Raw genomic sequence first — 21,258 nt, forward strand, 5'->3', positions numbered from 1 at the left:
AAATACAGCTTTGAAACTTTACTATGCAGAAGACAAATGCTGCTTTTAGCTATCTTAATTTAAATGACAGAAACAATTTCCTTATCTTGTCAAATTTTTTTAAAACTTTTCCTACATTTTTTTTTTTAGTAATTTATGTTTAATAAAGTACTGTACTGTTTAGCTCTTTTTGGTCTCTGCAGCTGCCTGATTGTGTACTTCCAGTTCCAAATGAGGTGTGTAGTTGACTGGTCAGTTTGTAACTCTGGTGTTTGTAACTCTGAGGTTCTCCTGCATGTAAAAAAGCTAAGGAAGAATCCAATTTGAAGCAAAATATGCAGCATGTACAGGGATTATAGTTGGCTGGGGAATAAAATTTTTGTAATCCAGTGACTGGGTCACTGTTTTGTATATTTGAATAGACCAGTGATTTTCTTTCTACTAGATTTTCAATAGCTTTGCTACAGAAACCCAGTTTCAAGTAGGGAGAATCTTCCATTTTCTAGTGTTTTTTAAAAATCAAAGCATCTTGGAAGCAGAAAATTTTTGTTAATTAGGGTTATGGTGACAAGATGCATTCTTTCTTAATTATATAGATTTAGTTTTAATTCCATTAAATTACAGTAATAAACCATTTTAAATTGCAGTTTTTTGATCTAAAAGATTTTGCTTGCAAAAGCAAGTCTGTTTATCTAGGATAAGTTTGAAATGCAATTTTAACTATTATCTTTGAGACCTTTCTACAGTTATTTTGAATAAAGGAACAAATCTGGGTCTCTAATACACGCAGGAGTCCGGTGGCACCTTAAAGACTAACAAGCTTATGCCCAAATAAATCTTTGTGGTTTTTTTTACCCACGAAAGCTTATGCCCAAATAAATCTGTTAGTCTTTAAGGTGCCACCGGACTCCTCGTCATTTTTGTGGATACAGACTAACATGGCTACCCTCTGATATTTGCATCTCTATATTCTATCTAGATTGTGTGCCCTTAATCTCTATTTTATTCAATATGAGTAGGCTTTGCAGAACTAGATTTTATTTTATTTTATTTTTTATAATTTTGACTATCAGTGTTTGTTTTTAAGCATTTTTTGTGTGTTTTATCCCCATGATGAAAGGAGTGCATAACCAATGAAAAATCTTTCATGGACCTATTCAACAGCAAGAGGAAAAATCTGTTCTATGTGGTGATAATGCTGAAGAATGATAGTGCTGTAATACTACTTATAATTATTTAATGATCGTAGATCTAAAGATTTAAAAAGTTAAAACACAAATTGTCAACATAATATGTCAAAATATAAAAATAAATATCCTTAAATTAAAATCAGTGTTCTTAAGCAGCATTTTTCTTACTTTTGCCTTACTTTATCATCAGTGGAAATATTTTTTTGTCTGTTGTGTGTGGGTGAAATGATGTTTACCAATTTAAAAATCTAATTCTTCCAAGCCTAAATATAATTAACGAATTAATTCCATAAGTAAATTTACTGTTCATTGTAACAGATTATTTTGGGAGAAGAAGCTGTTTACCTAAACTGACAAGATGAGGTTAAGAACTCCCTGAAGATACACAAATGTATAAAGAAATACAAAGGCCTGACTCTTTCCCAGTCTTCCCGTTTTCTTGAAGAAAAAAATTATTCATGAATGAAAAATCTGTACTGGAAAAGATACTGTGTAGGTAGTTACTTTTTTAACATTTAAAATGTTATGTGAAGGTTGTCACGGCTCATTTAAACCCTGATGTTCAGGGATCTTATTTTGTTCTAAAAACGTGGGCTGAGATCTTGGCCACTGAAGTCAGTGGGGCCAGGATTTTACTTTGATCTTTACTGAAAATTGGCATAAAAAGCCAAATGTTCTTAGAGAGTGGCAAGGTCCTTACGCTGATGTCTACTTCTAATGTGATGTTACTGTTGCTTTGTACACAAATCATGCATTTATGCATGCAGTTAAGTTTGTTTAGTCTGGGAAAGAGAAGACTGGGGATGTGATAGTTTTTATGTTTGTAAAAGATTGTTATAAAGAAGTGTTAAATTGTTCTCATCCACTGAGAACAGCACAAGAAGTAATGGTCTTAAATGGTAGCAAAGGAGATTTAGGTTAGACCATAGGAAAAACTTTGTAATTGAAAGTATAGTTAAGCACTGAATAAATTTCCTAGGGAAGTTATGGAATCTCTGTTGTTGGAGGTTATGAAGAACAGGTTAGACAAATACCTGTCGGATAGCCTAGAATAATACTTAGACTTGACTCAGTGCCAGGGACTGGACTAAGCGACCTATTGAGGTCCGTTCCAGTCTTACATTTCTGTGCTTCTGTGTGGATATGTGCCCACCCACTCACTGTCCTGTCATAACTTAATTAGCTGAATGGGTTTTGCTCAAATATTAAATCACTCAGTTAGTAGTGAGAATGGACTCAAAGGGGGTTACTGATCTATCCAAATGAAGTCACTTGTCTTTATTATATATACTATTGTGCTAAGGATCTTGACATCTTTTAAAAAAAAACTTTTTTGGTGGTTAACTGATCAGTAAGGCTAAGATTTTTGTCATGGATATTTTTAGTAACAGTCACTGACAGGTCACAGGCAATAATGAAAAATTCACAGAAGAAGTAACCTGTCTCTGACTTTTACTAAAAATATCCATAACCAAATGGGGAGCCTGGGCATCTGCTGTGGGCTGGGAGCTCCAGGGGCCCCCTCCGTTGGTGGCTTCAGGCAGTGGGGGCCCCCCTTGCTGGCCGGGAGAGGTAGGGGCCCTTCTCCCCACTTCCTGCCTGGCAGCAGGAGGGGGTACCCTGCAGTTCTATGCCTCCACAGGCAACAGGGGACCCTGAAGCTCCCAGCTGGTGCTGGCTGAAGTCACAGAGGTCTTTGGAATTCACAGAATCCATGACTTCCCAGGCCTCCATGACTAAATGGCAGCCTTATTGATACCTCTGGAATTCAGGGTTCATATCACACTTTTAAATTGATGTGTATTAAAACTACCCAGTGTACTCACCTGTCAAAGATGACAACATGAACTGATTCTGTCACTTGATTTGAGAACGTAGACTTGATGAAGTCATTGTTGCAACTTTTTTATGGTATGGGAGCTTTTTTCATATAGTCTGTAGTATTTTGTTCTGACCACTTAGTTTCAAATGATGGCTTGCATTTTGAAACATATCACCATTGCGACTTGAATATGGTGGAAACTACACCCCTCTTCTGCCCACCAAAATAATCCTAGCGTTAGTTTGTCTGGATTTTATTCTGTTTTGAACTGTTTGATTAGTACTACTTAAATGGAAAACATGACAGTTGTGTTTTCTTGAGATGAAAGGCATGATAAATCTGCTAAAATAATGTTGTTTAACAGGGTGAATGGATAAGTTGTTTCTCAGCAGCATCTAGTAAAACCAAAATACTTATAAACATCAAACACCTAATCTTGCAGCAACATGGCAAGGACAGCAGTTATCTTGTGCATCTCTCCAATTTTGGTTAAATTTTTGACTTTTTGGAAAACTATCTTTTCTTTTCAGATCTTTCAAAGAACAGATTTACTGAAATTCCTCCAGATGTCTGGCTGTTTGCACCACTTGAGACTTTAAATTTGTATCACAACTGCATCAAATCCATTCCTGAAGCCATCAAAAATCTGCAGATGTTAACATATCTTAATATTAGGTGAGTAACTCTTTTTTCCTGTTGATGTCTAGGGATTATATATAGACCCTCAGGAAAGATGGCTTTGGTTGTAGATCAAGTAGCTCCTTCTTCCTTCATGGGAAGGAGTTGACTGTATTGCCATATTCCAAACAGTAATTTACAGAAGCTAACTATGTGGGAAGCTAATGGAAGTTTCCTTTCTTTCTGGTGCTATACAGATAAAAGTGTCTATGAAGGTTGGAAATAGGCTATAGAACCTGGATTATTCTCTTCAGAAGGCTCAATTGACTTAGCACACAAATGAGTAGCGAGAGAGCTGACTGTATTACTGAAAACAAATAGTGGGATCTTGTGAGACGAAAGAAACACCAGCTTTTCAGGAAGACTTGTTTATAAAGTCTAATCGGTATACATAAATATTGTATGGGGTATTATGGAAAACTGTAACCTTCCCATGTGCAGCTGAGACTTGTTTTCTACAATATGCCCAAGTTTTGGTCCCTGATCACCTAAAATCTTCTGGAATAATCTCTTCCACTGTACATTTTGCACATGGGATTTGTGACCATCCGTCATTTTGCTCTTGTCAAGTTTGAGGTGACTTGATTGCTAGAGAGAGAGGACTCAGGAAAAATAATTGTTAATCATGTCTTGAAAGCTCCAATGTGCCCCCCCCCCCCCGTCCTGTCCTTTTTTTTTTTTTTTTAAAACTCAACTTCAAGTGACGTTTAGTCAGAAGCTTATGGAGATGTAGTATACAGGGCCAAATTTGAAACAGGAAGGAATATTTAGGAAGTTATGCACTGGCAAATTTGCAGAGTAAGAATGGTCTGCTTTGTGGAGGTTTTAAAGAGCACTAGTGACATCTGAGAGATCTGTGCTGTTTTTCTTTTCCTGTGCAAAGGGGCTGTAAAGCACAATCCTTTTCTGCTTCTGGGGATAAAAGATGCAGGAAAAAACCTCCTCAAACAAGACCAGAACAAATGCACATTTAAGTAGGGGGTTTTATTTCTGCATTGAAGCAGGTTCTTGGGGTATTTGAGTGGCCTGTTCCATGATGTGCTTTACTTCTCTGGGGAAGTATCCTTGCTTGGTGAAGAGGAGGAAGGACTCAGCTGCTTTCAGACCCTCCTTCAGGATCTGTCTCTGTGGTTACCCAAAACAGCTCCCTCAACTCTCCCTCTGTGTTGCTAGTCAAAAGCACTGTATAGCTTGAGTGTTTCACAGTTTGGCCCATCATTCTCTTGAGCTAAGCTAGCTGGAGTGGAGTAACTAGACTCTACTGCTGGAATGAAGACAAGCCCTAACAGAGGTCTGGTCTACACTAGAAAATTAGATCAATCCAGCTACATTGCTCAGGAGTGAGAAAAATTCCCACCCCCAGAGCCACATAGTTTAAGCCAATCTAAGTTCACTTGTAGACAGTCTTCCATCAATCTCGGTACTGCCTCTTGGGGAGATGAGTTACCTACACCGACAGGAGAACTCCTGCCATCAGCGTAGGTCAGTGGGTCTCAAACTTTTTTTTACTGGCGACCCCTTTCACACAGCAAGTCTCTGAGTATGACCTCCCCCCCAATAAATTAAACACACTTTTTGATATATTTAACACCATTGTAAATGCTGGAGGCAAGCAGGGTTTAAGATGGAGGTTGACAGCTCGTGACCCCCCATGTAATAACCTCATGAGCCCCTGAAGGGTCCTGACCCGCAGTTTGAGAACCCCTGGCCTAGGTAGTATCTACTCCAAAGTGCAGCTGTTCTCCTGTAGCTTTTCAAGTGTAGAGAAGCCCAGAGATTCAATTTACAAGTCAATGGGTTTGCTTATTTTGTCTTGTTTATCTTCAGTCCATTTTAACTGACATTACTTGTACAGGCTGGTCTGCCAAGATGTTGAAATGTTTTTATAATTGCATCTTGTTCCCTAGTTTTACATCATATTATTGGAAGACTAAATTATTACACTAGAATGCTATTTTATTCAAATTGAATGGGGACATGGAATTTATTTGGCTACGGCAGGCTTTTTTCATGTAAGTGATTCACACTGGGGAACACAGCTAAAATTTGAATGAGGGGTATTGCTGTGTATTTTAATACCTATTGGAACAGAGAGAATGTTTTCTTGGAATTCATACAAGCTTCAAAAGACTATTTCAATGTAATCTTTTTTTCCCTTTTTAGTCGAAATCTTTTAGCAACATTGCCAAAATACCTGTTTGACCTGCCACTTAAAGTTTTGGTTGTCAGTAATAATAAGCTGGTATCCATTCCAGAAGAAATTGGAAAGTTAAGAGACCTGATGGAGTTGGTGAGTATAATTGTGTACACCAGTGTTAAGTGTATTTACAGTATAGATAACTTATTAGTGCTGTAAAAAAGTATAATTTGATACTACTGCTATTAGTAGTTTATTATGGTAGTGCAAGGGGCTGACTAAGAGTGGGGCCCTGTTGTTCTAAGCACTGTACAGAGTAGAAGACAGTCCGTGCTGTAAAGAGCTTACAGCATAAAGACACCCATCTGGTCGGGGAAGGGGATATGAGACAAAAGCAGTGTGAACAATATGACGGTAGCAAACGTCATGTTGCCTATATTTTTTTGGTGGGGGTGGAGGGAGGGAATCATGTAGGAGATAAGCTAACAGGGAAGGGGAACTGAGGGGGACAGGGCAGCGGAGAAGATTGTAAGAGGGACAAGTGTGGAGGTAAACTGAGGTGAAGAGATTGTAAGGGGCGGACGGGATGGAGAGGATTGGCGCTAACAGCTGATTGGCACAGGGCAAAGAGAGGCAAGTCAAAACTGTGAGAAGTTCTCTGACGGTATGTTTACACAGTGCTTTGAAGCCAGGGGAGCAAGTCTCCCAGCCCAGGTTGACAGCCTTGAGCTAGCAGGGCTCCTGCTAGCATTCTAAAAACAGCTGTGTAGACCTCTCTTTGAAGTTGTGGCTTGGTTGGAGCTTGGGGCATGAAACCTCGGGGAGGGGGTGATCTATTTACTTGGGCTGGGAGGCTTGGTCTTGTGGGCTCCAAAACTCTGTGTAGCCCTACCCGAAATGTCCAGAGCTCCCTACTTTGGCTCCTTGTGCTCCTCCTGGTTGGAGTCCGACTGGTTCCCCACTGTAGTTTTTCCCAAAGGCCATGTGGCAGGGACAAGCTAAGGAACCTCCTGGATCCTAATCCCTCCAGGTTGTGGAGACTCTCTCCTATACTGTTCTGGGTCCTGGGGGATGTGATTTATTGCTGCAGAATTCCAACTTAGTTATTGCATGGTCAGCATTTGATAGCATGTTACAAAAGTACAGTATATTGCAGAACTCAAAGTACAGTTACAAAGTAATTAATAGTTTAGAATAACTGAACATTGAAATATGTAAGTAATCAAACTTTTTCTTAATACATTGACATGAAAGATTTGGGAAACCTATTTATTGAATATGGTTTCTCAGTTTAATATGTAGTAACAAGTAAATTACGAAGGAATGTAGCTTCACTTACTATAAAATGAAATTGCATCTTTTAACTTAATTTTTGCTGTAGTTCACCTGTAACAGATATGCTTAGTCTAGAACATTGCACTCACATCTGTAATGAAACATGAGTGTATTCCAGGTCCAGCTTTTTCATTTCAAAAGTCAGAAATAAAGATTTAACTCAGTTTCCTTTGTGAAATATGTTAGTGAAATGAATGCCCATTATTTATACTATCCCTTTCTCTCGTGGGTCTGTACTATACCTTCTGTGTGCGTAAAGAAACATATTTTGGGGGGAGGGGGGAGAGAATACTAAATTTTGATCAGCTAGTCAGTATATTCGAAAGTACATTGTCACGGTATCTTTCATATGTTTAAAATGTGTTTACTCACTGTTTAAAGCCCCTTGAATCTGACATCTTTGCCATTTGAAAATGGGATAAATGTTTTTACTATTGGGGATTTTACAGGGGTTTCATAAAGTTCATCTTCAAAAACCAAGTAAGAATTAATTGCCATGTAATTAATGTGAGGAGGCAATCTGGTATTAAGTAAAGATTAGTTTTTTGCAGTCTGTCTACAATTGCACCCAGAATGGAGTCTGAGTGTACTAATGGCTGTATAATAACTCGATAGAACAATGAGGACCTGGGCTGGATCTGGTGACTTGTCAGTGTTGAGGTGCACTGTTATCTCACTGCACATTGTAAACAGCCTGCCCCCCATTTCTGTAACAATTCAGACTCAATGCCTTTGGTAATATAATTGTGTATGCTGTTCTAGTCACTTCTGCAGCGTTTGAAATGTTTTTTCTTATACTGTATATATGTAGAACTTGAAAATTCTGGCTTTTTAAAATTACAGATCCATGGGATCACTCACTGACCGAAATCTAGACCTACAGTTCTCTGTATATGGACATGTAAAATATTGCCAGAAATAAAAAATCCACCACAAGGTGTAAAATGTGATCTTGAATATATTAAATATAGCTCCTGTATGTGGGTTTGTGCTCTGCTGCCTTTACTGTCGTGGTTTTCAAGCACACTGCCAGCTGTACACAACATGAAGGTGTTTTTAATCTTGGTGCTTAAATACCCTTTCATGTCCATTTCCACTATTGTTTGATATCTGCATTAGAGATAACATCTCTAGCCTGTCAAGTAGGCATACTGTCTTTATTCTAAAGACTCAGAGCAACCGTTGCCAACCAAGAATATTGAGATGAGTATTTTTAAAAATATTAACCATTCCAGCTCTATTTTTGTCCCTTAAAAAAAAATATTTTCACTTTGTGTACGTCACCACTCTGCATTATAATTATCAAGAAAATTCAACAGATTAAAAAGCATTTGTTGCCACAAATAAAACTGAAGTGTAGATTTTTAATGTTTTTATCACCCTTCCTTACTTACTCCATGGACTTGGAATAGAAAACTCTGTTAAACTATTATTTAAGTGTACTGAAAACTGGTTAACAATCCACGTTGAACATTTAAGACTGGTAGGCAACCCAAGTAGTCAAATGGATGCTGGAGAGAGATGTTGGGAAGGAATTCTGTCCTAAAGTAGGGAGGCGGAAGAGAGAGAATGGGCACATGTATGCAAGAGTGGAGTCACTTGTCCCACCGCCTGAGCACGGGAGCTGCACAGGAGAAAAGCTGGATTTACATCTAGGGACCTACCCTTTAAAATCAATATCCAGTTTTCATCTGCAGCATTGTGTATTTAGACATGTAAGTGTTATCATTGCACACATGAATCACAGCTGGAAAACGAGCTATAGGTCTCTCTTGTTGAACCAGTGTTCAGCCAGGTTAGAAATTAGTTTTTAGGTCTTTTCCATATTTTATTAAAGCTTATGCTAAAATTATCTAAGACACTGGTTAATAAAGAAGTTTCTGTTCATCAGAATATAATGTTAAATTGTCCAAAAAGTAGCAAGTTTGATTTAAAAAGTCATAAAATGGATATAATACATAATCTGCAATATCTCAAATTAGGGTTAATAAATTTAACAGTACATTTTAAATATCAGTATCCAAATACTCAGATACATCACTCATGGAAACTTATGCTAAGAGTAGCTTGTGGAAAATATAATAATGAGTATAGATTGTTCCTCAATAATTGAAAATTTAAAGTATTTTGTCCATGAATAAATATGGTCCACCAGAGAAGAATTTCAGCTACTTTCCTGTCTTTGCTTCTCGTTGGCACTGTAGCTCATTTCTCCTGGTATTGCCAATTTCTGGTGATATGTTCTAGTCTAAATAAATGTCCCTTGATCACCTGATGGTGTCTGATGCTGTGAGTCACTGCTTTAGCCAGGCACTGAGCTGACTGATTCCACATTCTAGTAGCATTCGCTTGTTACCAGGATCCTGGGTGACCCAGGCTCCCACAATCAGTCCATGTGTTTGAACCTTGTAACCCCTGGCACTCAAAGCATCAGCCAGGGGAGTGTATTTCTCCAGCTTTCGAGCTCTAGCACTGCAGAAGGCCGGGGTTCTGTTCTCAAAAGGAACTGTGTCATCCACCATGACTGCCACCTTCTGTTCCTCATTAGTAATGACTATGTCCAGTTGCAGTTGATTCTCTGTTCCAGGGACGGTGGAGTTCATGGCAACCTTTGCCACGGTTGGTAGAATGGCTTTGATTAGGTGGTCTTGGATAGTGGTGTGGTGCAGCTGGCAGGCTTTGAAGTTGGGTTTGCAGCTGCACAAGATGTAGGGGGTGTCTCGTTAGCACAGTGAAGCTTTCTGCATTGATTGTCCCAATGGCTCCGTTCAGCAGGATGCAATTGAGCCAAACCCTATTGATGAATTTCTAGTCAGCAAATCAGGTGAAACTGTCCCTGGGGAGGAAGTGGTTGCTGGCATCCCACTTTTGTCACCTCAAAAGCCTTGACCTGGTCCGACTTCCGTCTTAGGTTTTCCACTTACTGCCAACGGATGGCATCCTTCAGTGTCCTCTTGAGTATGGTCCTTGCTGTCGGACTAATGACTGTGTGCTCGATGTTCTTGACCTGTGGCACCAAGACTCCCAGCTCCTGATGTTCCTCATACTATGTCCAGAGGCGGCCAATAAGCTGCTGCAGCCATCGTTTAGCATTGTGGGTACAAGTCCAAGTGAAGCAAAGTCTCCCCAGTCTGTTCCAAATTCGCCTTCCAGGGAGCCACTCAAGTACATGGCGACATCTTGGCTGGAAGGGGCCCTAGCTGTTGGCTTCCTGCTGCCATCACGCACAGCACTGGCTGCAGTGCTCCTCACCATAGCATCCTGATATATCAAAAGACGGAATGTGTGAGTGATCACCGCAGTGTTGCATAGATCACCATTCAAAGGATGTTGACTCTACCCTGCCTATGCAAGATGTCCACCAGTTCATTATTGGCCCTCTGGGGAAGGTACATCCACTTCTTCACCACCTGCCTTAAGGTGGTGTCCGCCTTGTTGAGAGGTACCTTCCCATGCTTACATGAATGCCTAAACAAACATTAATTTAGTCTTGCAACACCTGTGAGAAGTAGGTGTAAACTCTGCTTATTCATTGTGGCTGAACCAGAGAGGTTTAATGAGTCTGCAGCAGCCTTTGAGGGACCAGGATGATATCTTTTTTTCTGAGGCAGTAGAGCAGGAGGTTCCCAAACTTTTTGCTAGCACAACCCTATCTTAATTAAGTATTTTCAGCTGGGATCACAGACAGCATGGAGGATGCCATTTTATAGAGCAAAATGGCGTCCTCTGCGCAACGTGACCTTGCACGCTTCGTATGTGTGAAGTCATGCTGCATGGAGGATGCCATTTTGCTCTACAAAATGGCACCCTCTGCAAAGTGTGACCTTGCATGTCTGGTGCGTGTGAGGTCACACTATGCAGAGGATGCTATTTTGTAGAGTGAAATGCTGTCCTCCATGCATCGTGACCTTGCACTCACTGTACATGCAAGGTTATGCTGTGTGGCATGAAATGGCATTTTCCACACAGTAGAGGTTGCTGTCATCCTCTCTGCTGATGGTGTGACCCCATTTGGTGTTGCAACCCACAGTTTTGGAACCGCTACAGTGGAGGCTCATCATTTTAGATCCAGGGATCTCAGGTGATTGTGTAACATAGGGAAGAAGAAAAATTATTATCCCCATTTTGCAGAGGTACAGAATGTAAGTGAGCTGTCTGCAGCCACACAAAAGACAGATGGGAATCAAATCCAGATCTCCTGATTGGGTCCAGTGCAAATCTCAAAGGTGACCTTTCCTTGTCCATTGGATTAGACTCCTTGATTGGGCTCCCACACTACCAAATGTTGTTTCAGATTGGGAAAGGCTCTCCTGAGAGCTGGGTTATAGCAGCTCTCAGTTTGGTAAGAAAAGGGGGGAAAAGGAATGAGGATAATGTTCTTTAAAACATGTTTTTGTAATAACTTTCACTGAAATTTTTCCTTTGTTTAATTTCAATCGAGCTATTCAGCTCATTGACTCATTATCTTTTACTTAGGATATCAGCTGCAATGAGATTCAGGTCCTTCCCCAGCAAATAGGAAAACTCCAGTCACTTAGAGAACTAAACATTAGAAGAAATAATCTCCATGTGTTGCCAGATGGTAAGCTGCTCACCATCCTCGTGTTGAAATAGGTAGATTACACAAAACATTAGGGTGTCTGATTTTGTTTTCTTTCCCCCTTAACAGAATTGGGAGACCTTCCCTTGGTAAAGCTGGATTTTTCTTGTAATAAAATTACAGAGATCCCAATTTGTTACAGGAAATTACGTCATTTACAAGTAATAATTTTGGATAACAATCCAATGCAGATACCACCGGCACAGGTTAGTATAAAAAAACTTCCATTTTCTCAACTTTCCCAGGATTTTAAGAAAGGGTGAGATGTGTTAGGTTAATTACCAACCAACTAGCAGTGGCACAAGGAAATATCATAAGGGCATTTCTTGACCCATAATCCTTTGCTCAAAAACATTATTTTGTAGTTTAGTCATTCATCCCACCCTTTACATTAGTTAATCTGGAGGCCAGACTAGATAATTGTAATAATTGGAGATATACCAATCTCCTAGAACTGGAAGGGACCTTGAAAGGTCATTGAGTCCAGCCCCCTGCCTTCACTAGCAGGACCAATTTTTGCCCCAGATCCCTAACTGGCTCCCTCAAGGATTGTAATAGTCCATTCTATCCTTAAAAAAACAAAACTATGAATAAACCCCTGAAAATCAGGCTAATGCTGATTATATTATGGGGTAATCTGATAAATTGTCATGAACATCCAAAGACTTAACCCAGGAGAAAAATTGTAGGTGTGAATGTTAGGGTCAGTCTTCTTTCTCCCCCACACAGCCATCTTTCTTTCTCTGCATCCATGTTTCTGCTTGTTCTTTCCATCTGCTTTCTGTTGCTGATCTTTTCCTCAACCCAGCCCTATAGAGACATAATGAGCAGGGTCCGCCCCCAAAAAGTCTTAAAAATCAGTTTAATCTAATCTGAAACCACAAACCATATCATTCACTAGTCATAATTGCATGTAATTGTATTGAATAACGTCATTACAGGGTGGATTAAAGGCACCCAACAGCCGTATCTTTGCATTTCCATACCTTAACATCTTTGGATTTCTTTTAAGTTTAATTCGAATATTTCTGGGTTTGTGATGTTTGTTTTGGAGATAATTACTACATCCCTGTAACTTTTTTTTTTACTGTTAAATTACTGATACGTACGCAACTTTGACTCCAGGTCAGCATAGTTTTTATCTGGATATTATATAGCACATCTCTACCCTAATATAACGCAGGTTCGCATACAACACGGTAAAGCTCTGACATGCTGCTCTGAGCAGCATGTTGAGGGTGCCGGGCCAGGCTGGGGCTGAGGGGTTCGATAAGGGGCAGAGGGTCTCGGGGGCAGTCAGGGGCTCCCCCCCCCCAGGGTCTAGGGGGCAGGAGCTGTGGGAGGGCACTTTTGGGGGCCCTGCAGTCCCAGAGTGGCCTGGGGGATTAGCAGGGGACCGGGAGCAGCCCGCTCTGCTTCCGTCGCCCCGGCCCCAGCCATGTCACTCGGAGGATGTGGCTTGGGGGAAGGGATCTCCCCCCCCCACACTCACCAGCAGTGGCGGAAGCAGAGGAGCCCAGCCCCAGCCAGCTCCACTCCGCCAGCTCCCAGCCGTGGTGCTCCATTTCCCACCGCAGGTGAGTACGTGGGAGTGTCCTTTCCCCAAGCTCCCCGCACTCATCAGCAGCGGGAAGCAGAGCGCCGCGGCTGGGAGCTGGCGGAGTGGAGTGGACTGGGGCCGGGCTGCTCCGCTTTCCGCTGCTGCTGGTAAGTGCCTGTCGGGGTGGTGGGTGGTGGATAGGGTTTGGAGCAGTCAGGATGGGGGTTGGGTAGGGGGTGAGGTCCTGGGAGTGATTAGGGACAGGGGTCTCTGGAGGGGGTGGTCAGGGAACAAGGAACAGGGGAGGGGCAAAGCAAGTCTCACCTATAACGCAGTGAGATTTTTTTGTCTCCCGAGGACCGTGTTATATCGGGGTAGAGGTGTACTTGTTTTTTCCCTTATTGAAATTTGAAAGTAATCATAAAATTTACTTTAATACAGTTGTATGAGTTGTACTTATTAGAAACATCTTTGACATAAGAAAATTAATGGTGGAGTTTAATTTTGTTTATAACCTGTATACTGGCTTAGTTTGATAATATGTATTATGAGTTTCATACAGCATGTATCAGAAATGTCCAAACTCAGCTCCTTTCCTCCCTGATCCCTGAGATGTCTTATTTACCTTTGTTGCGGCTTCAGCCACCCTGATACCTTTCCCTGTGATTGGTATTCAGATGCTTCTGTGTCTGATTTATGCAGTGGTGTTGTAGCCATGTTGCTCCCAGAATATTAGAGTGACAAGGTGGTTGAGGTAATATATCTTATTGGACCAGCTTCTGTTGGTGAGAGAGACGAGCTTTCGAGTTTACCTAGCTCAAAAGTTTGTCTCTCACCAAGAGAAGTTGGTCCAATAAGACACACATCGTGTCACCCACCTTGTCTCTGTGCCTGATGCCATTCAGACCACCGGCAGCCTTCTCTGCTGTCCTTACTCTGCAGGCAGGCCGGGCACTTTTATCTACCCAAAGAGCAGGTCTGCTTGTCTTGGGCTTCTGGACAATTAGATTTTTTTCCAGCCCTGACTGCTAAACTACTAAAGCTCCATTTTTTTCATTTGAATAGTAGAAAGTAAATTAAAAAATAACTCTTAAATGTAGAAAGTGTCTGATGTATGATATTATAAATATACCATACATCTAAATTAATTTTTTTCATGTGTTTCTTAACAGATATGTTTAAAGGGCAAAGTTCACATATTTAAATTCCTCAGTATTCAAGAATGCCTCAGAATAGATAAAAAACCAGATTCCTTGGATCTTCCATCACTGGGTAAAAGAATCCCATCCCAGCCACTCACAGACAGGTATTACCTTTCTTCTTTAGAACTACTTAATGTTTGCTATGAAATAAGCGTTTAGGATAATGGAGAACTATTCTCACAATAAGGTCATGTAATTTTAATAGTCAGAGGGGTAGCCGTGTTAGTCTGGATCTGTAAAAGCGGCAAAGAGTCCTGTGGCACCTTATAGACTAACAAACGTATTGGAGCATGAGCTTTCATGGGTGAATACCCACTTCATCGGATGCATCTTATTCTGCACTGAGAGTGGCTTAAGCGAGGCTGCGAGAAGGAACTCTTAGTGCACAGTGAGCATCGCTGTGCGGGGGTTAGTGCAGAATATTGCACTTGAAATTCACACAGCGATTGAATGGACTTTGGGAAACAATCCTGAATTTTTTGGGAAGTTGGACGAGATAACCTAGTTGATCTTCTCAACCTTAAATTTCCATCCAATACCGTTCTTTAAAATAACCTCTCAGCACACTAAACATTTCTATAGTGGGTCTTATGTCACAGATAGGTGTAAAAGAAAGCAATAAACTCTTTTTGTCCCAGCAACCGTAGAGATATGGGGGGAAACATCTTGAAAATCGTGTCTTCCTTTCACTTACCATTTAGAAAAGTGATATTTTGTCTTACCTGCAATGCCTTCTCTTTGTTATAGTATGGAAGACTTTTATCCCAATAAAAATCATGGTCCTGACTCTGGCATTGGCAGTGATAATGGGGATAAAAGATTGTCTACAACTGAAGTGAGTGGTTTTTTACTATTCACTGTATATTTTTACTTTTCTGTGTTGATAGAAGAGGGCTGAAAGGACAGTACTTTTCTTCATTTACAGAAGCAGTTTATCGTTTAGCTTGTGCATAAGTTTGCTGCAGTAAATTGCTTATTTCTTTGTCATTCAGATGTGCTTTGTAGAACTTGAGAAAGCTTAAATGTAATGCATTAAATGAACTCAGTAAAATGTGTGACAAACTTACTGTAAACAGTGTAATTGTAGCTGCATTGGTCCCAGAGTATTAGAGACACAAGGGGGGTGAGGTAATATCTTTTATTGGACCAACTTCTGTTGGTGAAACTTGCTGTAAAGCATAGAATGATACTAAATATTAAAATTATTTATGTCCCTCTGAATATTTAGCCCTAATTAGTTGCATGGTGCTCTGTCACCCCACTCCAAGCTTTTTCAAAATTGAACTCTGAACCAAATCAGTGGTGGCTTCTTTGGCCATTTTCAGATATAAAATGCAAGATAATTTTTTACAACAGGGAACAATTAATTTGAGAGTTGCTCTTGTTTTTCTAATAATTTCTGTATTAATTAATATAAGTTGAGGTATAATGTATTTTTCTTTGCATTGGCTGTTTATTAATGGGGACTATTGATTGACAGACATATTATTAGCAACATTTAAAAGCTATAAGGGAATTGGAGATTTTATCCTATTTTTCCAATAGCTTGCTTATGTAGCTGTATGGATCTTTGTGTAATCAACTACAGTTTGATAACAGCAGTACTAAAATTGAATATGGTAAAATTATAAAACTGGCACTAAGGGAAGATTTATGTCTAGGCTAAAAACTGTACTTGCAAATTCATCTGAAGCATAATTAGATTATTCGTAGGAAATCGTAAAGTGGAGGAGTATTCCAGGATTATGTCAAGAAGGTCAAACTGATTAGAAGTAAAGTGGCCACACAAACTTAATGGACAGAATCACAGATCCTTTAAGTGTGGTTGTGCTTGGTAACTGGGTAGAGAAATATCTGTGTGCTTCAGAAACTGTTGATTTTGTAGGTGGCACACTTTACTCAGCTAAGAGACCAGTGGCCCCAAAATTGTGCTGCAGGGCACTGTAAATAAAAAGTTCTGTCTTTCAAATGAAACAAAACCATGTTTTGACCATAGTTTGCATTCATATAAGTGTTTCATCTGAATCTCCTCTTGTAGTAGGCTTTTACGACACTCAGATTCTATGTTGTAATCTGTGGCTCATCAGTAAACTGAGTAATAATATGCCAGTCATGTTTTAATTCTGATTATTCTTTGCAGCCGTCTGATGATGATACAATCAGCCTTCACTCTCAGGTATCAGAATCGACGAGGGAACAGACGTTAAGGAATGACAATCATTTAATAGGAAGTAAATTTGACTCACATAAAGGTAATTCCTAATCTTTTTAGTACACAGAAACACTCTTGTTGCAGGTGCAGATAATTTCCATTAAGCACTGCACAAGATTATATGATGGTGTATTAGATCTGTGCATTTACACTCAAACAACATTGTAATAAAATTCTAAATACAAGATCAACAAAGAAAAAGCCATCTCTTGCAAATCTTGTCTAGATATAGCAAGAGCTCATTGTGTTAGTTATATTTGACTTTGTCACAAGTACCTCGGTTCAGAGAACTGTTTAACATTTTCTTTTTTTTTTTCAAACTTGATCAATCATCCCTAGACCAGGAGGTGTATGATTACATTGACCCTAACACAGAAGATGCAGCTATTCCTGAGCAAGGAGATGTACAAATGGGACCATTTGTCTCTTATGTTAAGGTAAGGTAACTTAATAAGTGGAAAAAATTAGATGACACATCTTGGTCATTAATGTCTAAACTCTTAATTTTTTTCCTTTTGTATAAGGAACGAGGAAAACACCCTGAGAAATTGCAGAAAATAGAAGGGAATGATGAGTGGGGAGATGAAAAAAGGTAGGCCTTATAAACATCTCTTTAGAAGTCAATATTTCCAAAGCATAGTTCTGCGATAGTGAGTACAAGCACCTGTGGTTGGGCAGAAGATCAACTTTTAGGAAGGGTTTATTTCAATTACTGTCAAGTAACACAATCATTTGCTTAAAAAACAAGTCCCCAAACATACATGCCTTTCCATAACCTACTGAAAACAAAATGTTTAAGCTAAATTAATCTTTCAGGCTTCAGAAAGAGCAGCTATTGGCAGAGGAATATGATGAATTGAAAGAAGTGACTGACTTGAGAAAAATAGCAGCTCAGCTACTGCAACAAGAGCAGAAAAACAGGTAATACAAAATCCAAATACAGTAAATATGGCCCACAACTCGTCTGACCTATTAATTTGTTTTTCCATTTAAGTTGTCTGGTTAAAACTCTTGTTTGTTTGTTTTTGTTCTATAGCTTTGAGGATAGACTTATGCAACTAAAGACATTAAACAGTCAAACAAATTCATACAGAATGTTTAGGTGTGTGTCTCACATGTCTGTTTTCATAAAATGGATAGAGAAGCCACAGTGTCCAGATGTAACCTGTATATTGTGATAGATAACAATTAATGATTATTTTTTTCATTGCTCATCTAGTGGAAACGAGAACAGGAAATCTATTTGACGTGAACATTTTATGTTTCATAATGTTAAGCTAGTCATTGATTATCTGATCAGGTGTTTAACACTGGCACTTTTCAAAGTGAGACACTCCTATGTAAAAATGATGGAAATTAGTAATGGCAAATTCTTGGCATTATTGCTGATGTGCTAAAATGCTCTAAGCGTAGATTATAAATGACTGTTTAGCACCATGTACTGCTTCTGTGTGGTTGGTTATTTTTACAGAATATGAAGTTTTCAGTGAATGCAGGATACCAGATTTTAGAGGGTAACTCCTCCATTCAGACTTCCAAGATATAACATTTTGCTAAAGGATGAGGAGAGAGGACCCTTGTTCAAGTATGGGTCTTTCAAATGATAAAACTCACAAACAAGTTGAATATCAGTAGTCCATCTAGCTAGCTGGCAGTTTCCAATAGGCATTGCAGAGGAAGGGGCTCTTGAGGAGGGATTTGGAGTGGGACAGGAGGACTGGTTTGGGCAGGGTATTCTACATATAGGTGTAACAAGGAAGAAAATAAAAAGGTGCTCGTGGAGGTGGGAAAACAGGTGATGGAGGCTGGCTGCCGTGGAGTGAGAAGGGGAAAGAAGGCAATATGAGAAGATACAAGAGAGGATAAGTAGGGAAGGGCTAAGTTGTTGTTAAGGACCAGAAGCTTGTATTTGATGTTGGGGAGAATGGAATAGAATCAGTGCAATCCTGAATGGAAGGGCTCTGAAAGGATTACTTGGGAGAGCCAATGGCATATTGGCAGATGGATTTCTGGATGTGGCATTCAGTGATGGTGAAGAAGTGGTGTTCTATAAGGAACATGGCAGAACTAAGAGGGGTTAAGGAGTATTTCTAGTAGGGGAGTCTGCATGGTCATAGGGTTTCCCACAAATGTGCTCAGCTGTGGAGGAGCAAGACTGAACGAAGCAGAGAGAGTGTGGCAGCAATCTGGCAAGATGACACATTCCATGATCAGATGAATATAGTTTTCATTAGTGTCTTAAATTTCAGCATAGCAATGAGATGATGGGGATGCTACGCATCAGTTTGTCTTAAAACATTTTGAAAGATATTAAACCTTAAAATATCCTGATATTGCAGCTGCATATTGTCAGGCTTTAAATTGGCCAGAGTTTATCCCCATCGAGTACTTCTTAAATCACAACTAATGAATTGGTGTTAGCTGAGTTTAATATTAACTGTGTGAAAAGATAATATGAATGTTTCTATAGCTTTAATTACTTGTAATTCTGTTTAAAGTATTTAGGAATGTGGATGTGTCCATAGGGAAGGGAAATACAATTAAGAAAGAGATAAGTAGGAAACAGTAATGTTTAGTCCTGGTTAGGTGGCAACTGGCAAAAAAGAATTAGAAAATATTTTGAATTTTTCCTGTACTATAAAATAAATATAAACAATATTTTAAAATTATAGTAAACATTGTTTCAAAACATTGTCATGTTAGTTTTTTTAAATGGTGATAATTATATTGGAAAAACATGTTGTAAATCTCCTTATGTCATCATTTGTTACACCAAACGTTTCCTCTGTGACCAGACTTCTAACCTAGTGCTGCTTTTAAATTACTTCTGTTAAGCATAGCCATTACTGTGCTGTGTTTAGTAATTGAGTTCAGAACACTAAATTCTGCTTTGGTTGGCATTGCAATGGTTATACTTGCATGAACCTATTGATTTGCTAAGCTTTACTGCTATATCCATGGCACTTGTATTTATTTGTGTGCATTTTTTAAAATGTGGAGACAAACTCAGCACTGATTTAAACTATATGCAATCAGCAAAATATAACAAGGTGTAAGTCAGCCCTGATTTTGGCTCATAATTTTTTGTGAATGTATAATTCCTTGTAGTGACAGCAATAAGAATTGGAATTAGAGATTAACAGTTGGAATATTTCTGGTTTTGAATCTACAACTTTGTAAATATTTAGATTGTGCAATTTTGACCTGGTCACATGGACTCCTCTAAAATTTGTGCAATCTAATAATTTCTTATTAACCTTAACTCTGATCATTTAGCATGTTTTCTTTTAATCCTGTGAAATCTATCCTCTTTTTCTTTACTGCTTGCTATACTAATGACTTCCCTGTCCTCTCCCATCTACTTCTCCTGCTTCCTTCTTCCATCTCTGGGTTTGGTGTACATGAAATGTGAATACAGACGGAGACCATTAACCTATAGAACTTCATTCAGTGAAAAACTCTTCCAGAGGACGAGGGCTGCAGGACGTGCATCCAGGTATCTAGTGTTTGTGGAGCTTAAAACTCTGAAGATCGCATGTTAGACAAAAGCAATATTATCAAGACTTGGCTTATGCAAAGTAGAACAAAGTAATTGAGTGAATTAGTATAGGATATTAAATGGCCAAAAAACTGATCACGAACTAAATTGTTATGAACACATTCAGTATTGTCCAAGAGGAAATGTGTTTGTATTTCAGAACGTTAGGTAGTTTAACATTAGCTATTCAGAGGTAACTTCCAATTGTAAGCTTGACTTTTTTTTTCCAGTCCCAACCACTGACTTCACTAGACCTAAGCAACCAGCCTGAAATTTCAAATATTATATCTTGCCCTAGATAACAATTTTCTGCAAAGTTCAAGATGGAGGGAGTTGGCAACCAGTAAAAGCCACATGGGATACAAGAAGTTCAGTGTTGGGATATGGAAGGAAGAGTCATATGTAAAGATGGGATACTGCCTTGAAAGGAATGGGGTCCTTCTCCCTATTGATTTTAGAATCCATCTGAATTCCTTCCCCACTTGCAAGACCCACCAAGGTCCTGTTCACCTGGCATATTCTGCAGGGACTCCTGTCACTGAGAAATTCTTGAGTATTTTAATCTAAGGGGACTTCCAGGCAAAAATCTTTTAATGTCCAGTTAATGTCACACATGACACAATTTTTCACTTGACTTGGAAAATTCTTGAGAACAATGTAGTGTACTCAGGAATCACAAACATTAGAGAGCCTACTAATGCCAAAAAAAACCAGGAGTACTTGTGGCACCTTAAAGACTAACATTTATTTAAGCATGAGCTTTCGTGAGCTACAGCTCACTTCTTCGGATGCATAGAATGGAACACACAGACAGGGGATATTTATACATACAGAGAACATGAAAAGGTGGAAGTATGCATACCAACAGGAAGAGTCTAATCAATTGAGATGAGCTAATGCCAAGTGAAGATTCCACATTATTTAAAAACGAAACAACCTATTAAACTTTGGAAAGTAAGCACAGGTAAGGTCAGCCCCCCATCATCCCTTCTAATCTGAATTTGGAGAAGATCCTGTACTTGTAA

At 39.4% G+C, this 21,258-nt stretch overlaps 1 protein-coding gene across 7 annotated transcripts in view; it reads left to right on the forward strand.

The window, feature by feature from the left end:
- LRCH2 (leucine rich repeats and calponin homology domain containing 2) overlaps positions 1-21,258 on the forward strand; it is a 72,531-nt gene that overhangs the window by 22,821 nt on the left and 28,452 nt on the right. For 3 of the 7 annotated variants that reach the window (XM_039489715.1, XM_039489714.1, XM_039489720.1), the window contains 11 exons: positions 3,522-3,666; positions 5,833-5,959; positions 11,618-11,723; positions 11,811-11,947; positions 14,454-14,587; positions 15,231-15,318; positions 16,624-16,735; positions 17,035-17,132; positions 17,220-17,287; positions 17,512-17,616; positions 20,114-20,191. In XM_039489715.1, coding sequence (XP_039345649.1) covers positions 3,522-3,666; positions 5,833-5,959; positions 11,618-11,723; positions 11,811-11,947; positions 14,454-14,587; positions 15,231-15,318; positions 16,624-16,735; positions 17,035-17,132; positions 17,220-17,287; positions 17,512-17,616; positions 20,114-20,191 — 1,198 coding nt within the window. Of the gene's footprint in view, positions 1-1,612; positions 1,666-3,521; positions 3,667-5,832; positions 5,960-11,617; positions 11,724-11,810; positions 11,948-14,453; positions 14,588-15,230; positions 15,319-16,623; positions 16,736-17,034; positions 17,133-17,219; positions 17,288-17,511; positions 17,617-20,113; positions 20,192-21,258 lie in introns of those variants that run through there. The other 4 variants (XM_039489717.1, XM_039489716.1, XM_039489719.1 and 1 more) reach the window with 3 other exon arrangements.

Source organism: Mauremys reevesii, linkage group 9 (genome assembly GCF_016161935.1).
Source record: "Mauremys reevesii isolate NIE-2019 linkage group 9, ASM1616193v1, whole genome shotgun sequence".
In the NCBI taxonomy this organism is placed as follows: domain Eukaryota; kingdom Metazoa; phylum Chordata; order Testudines; family Geoemydidae; genus Mauremys; species Mauremys reevesii.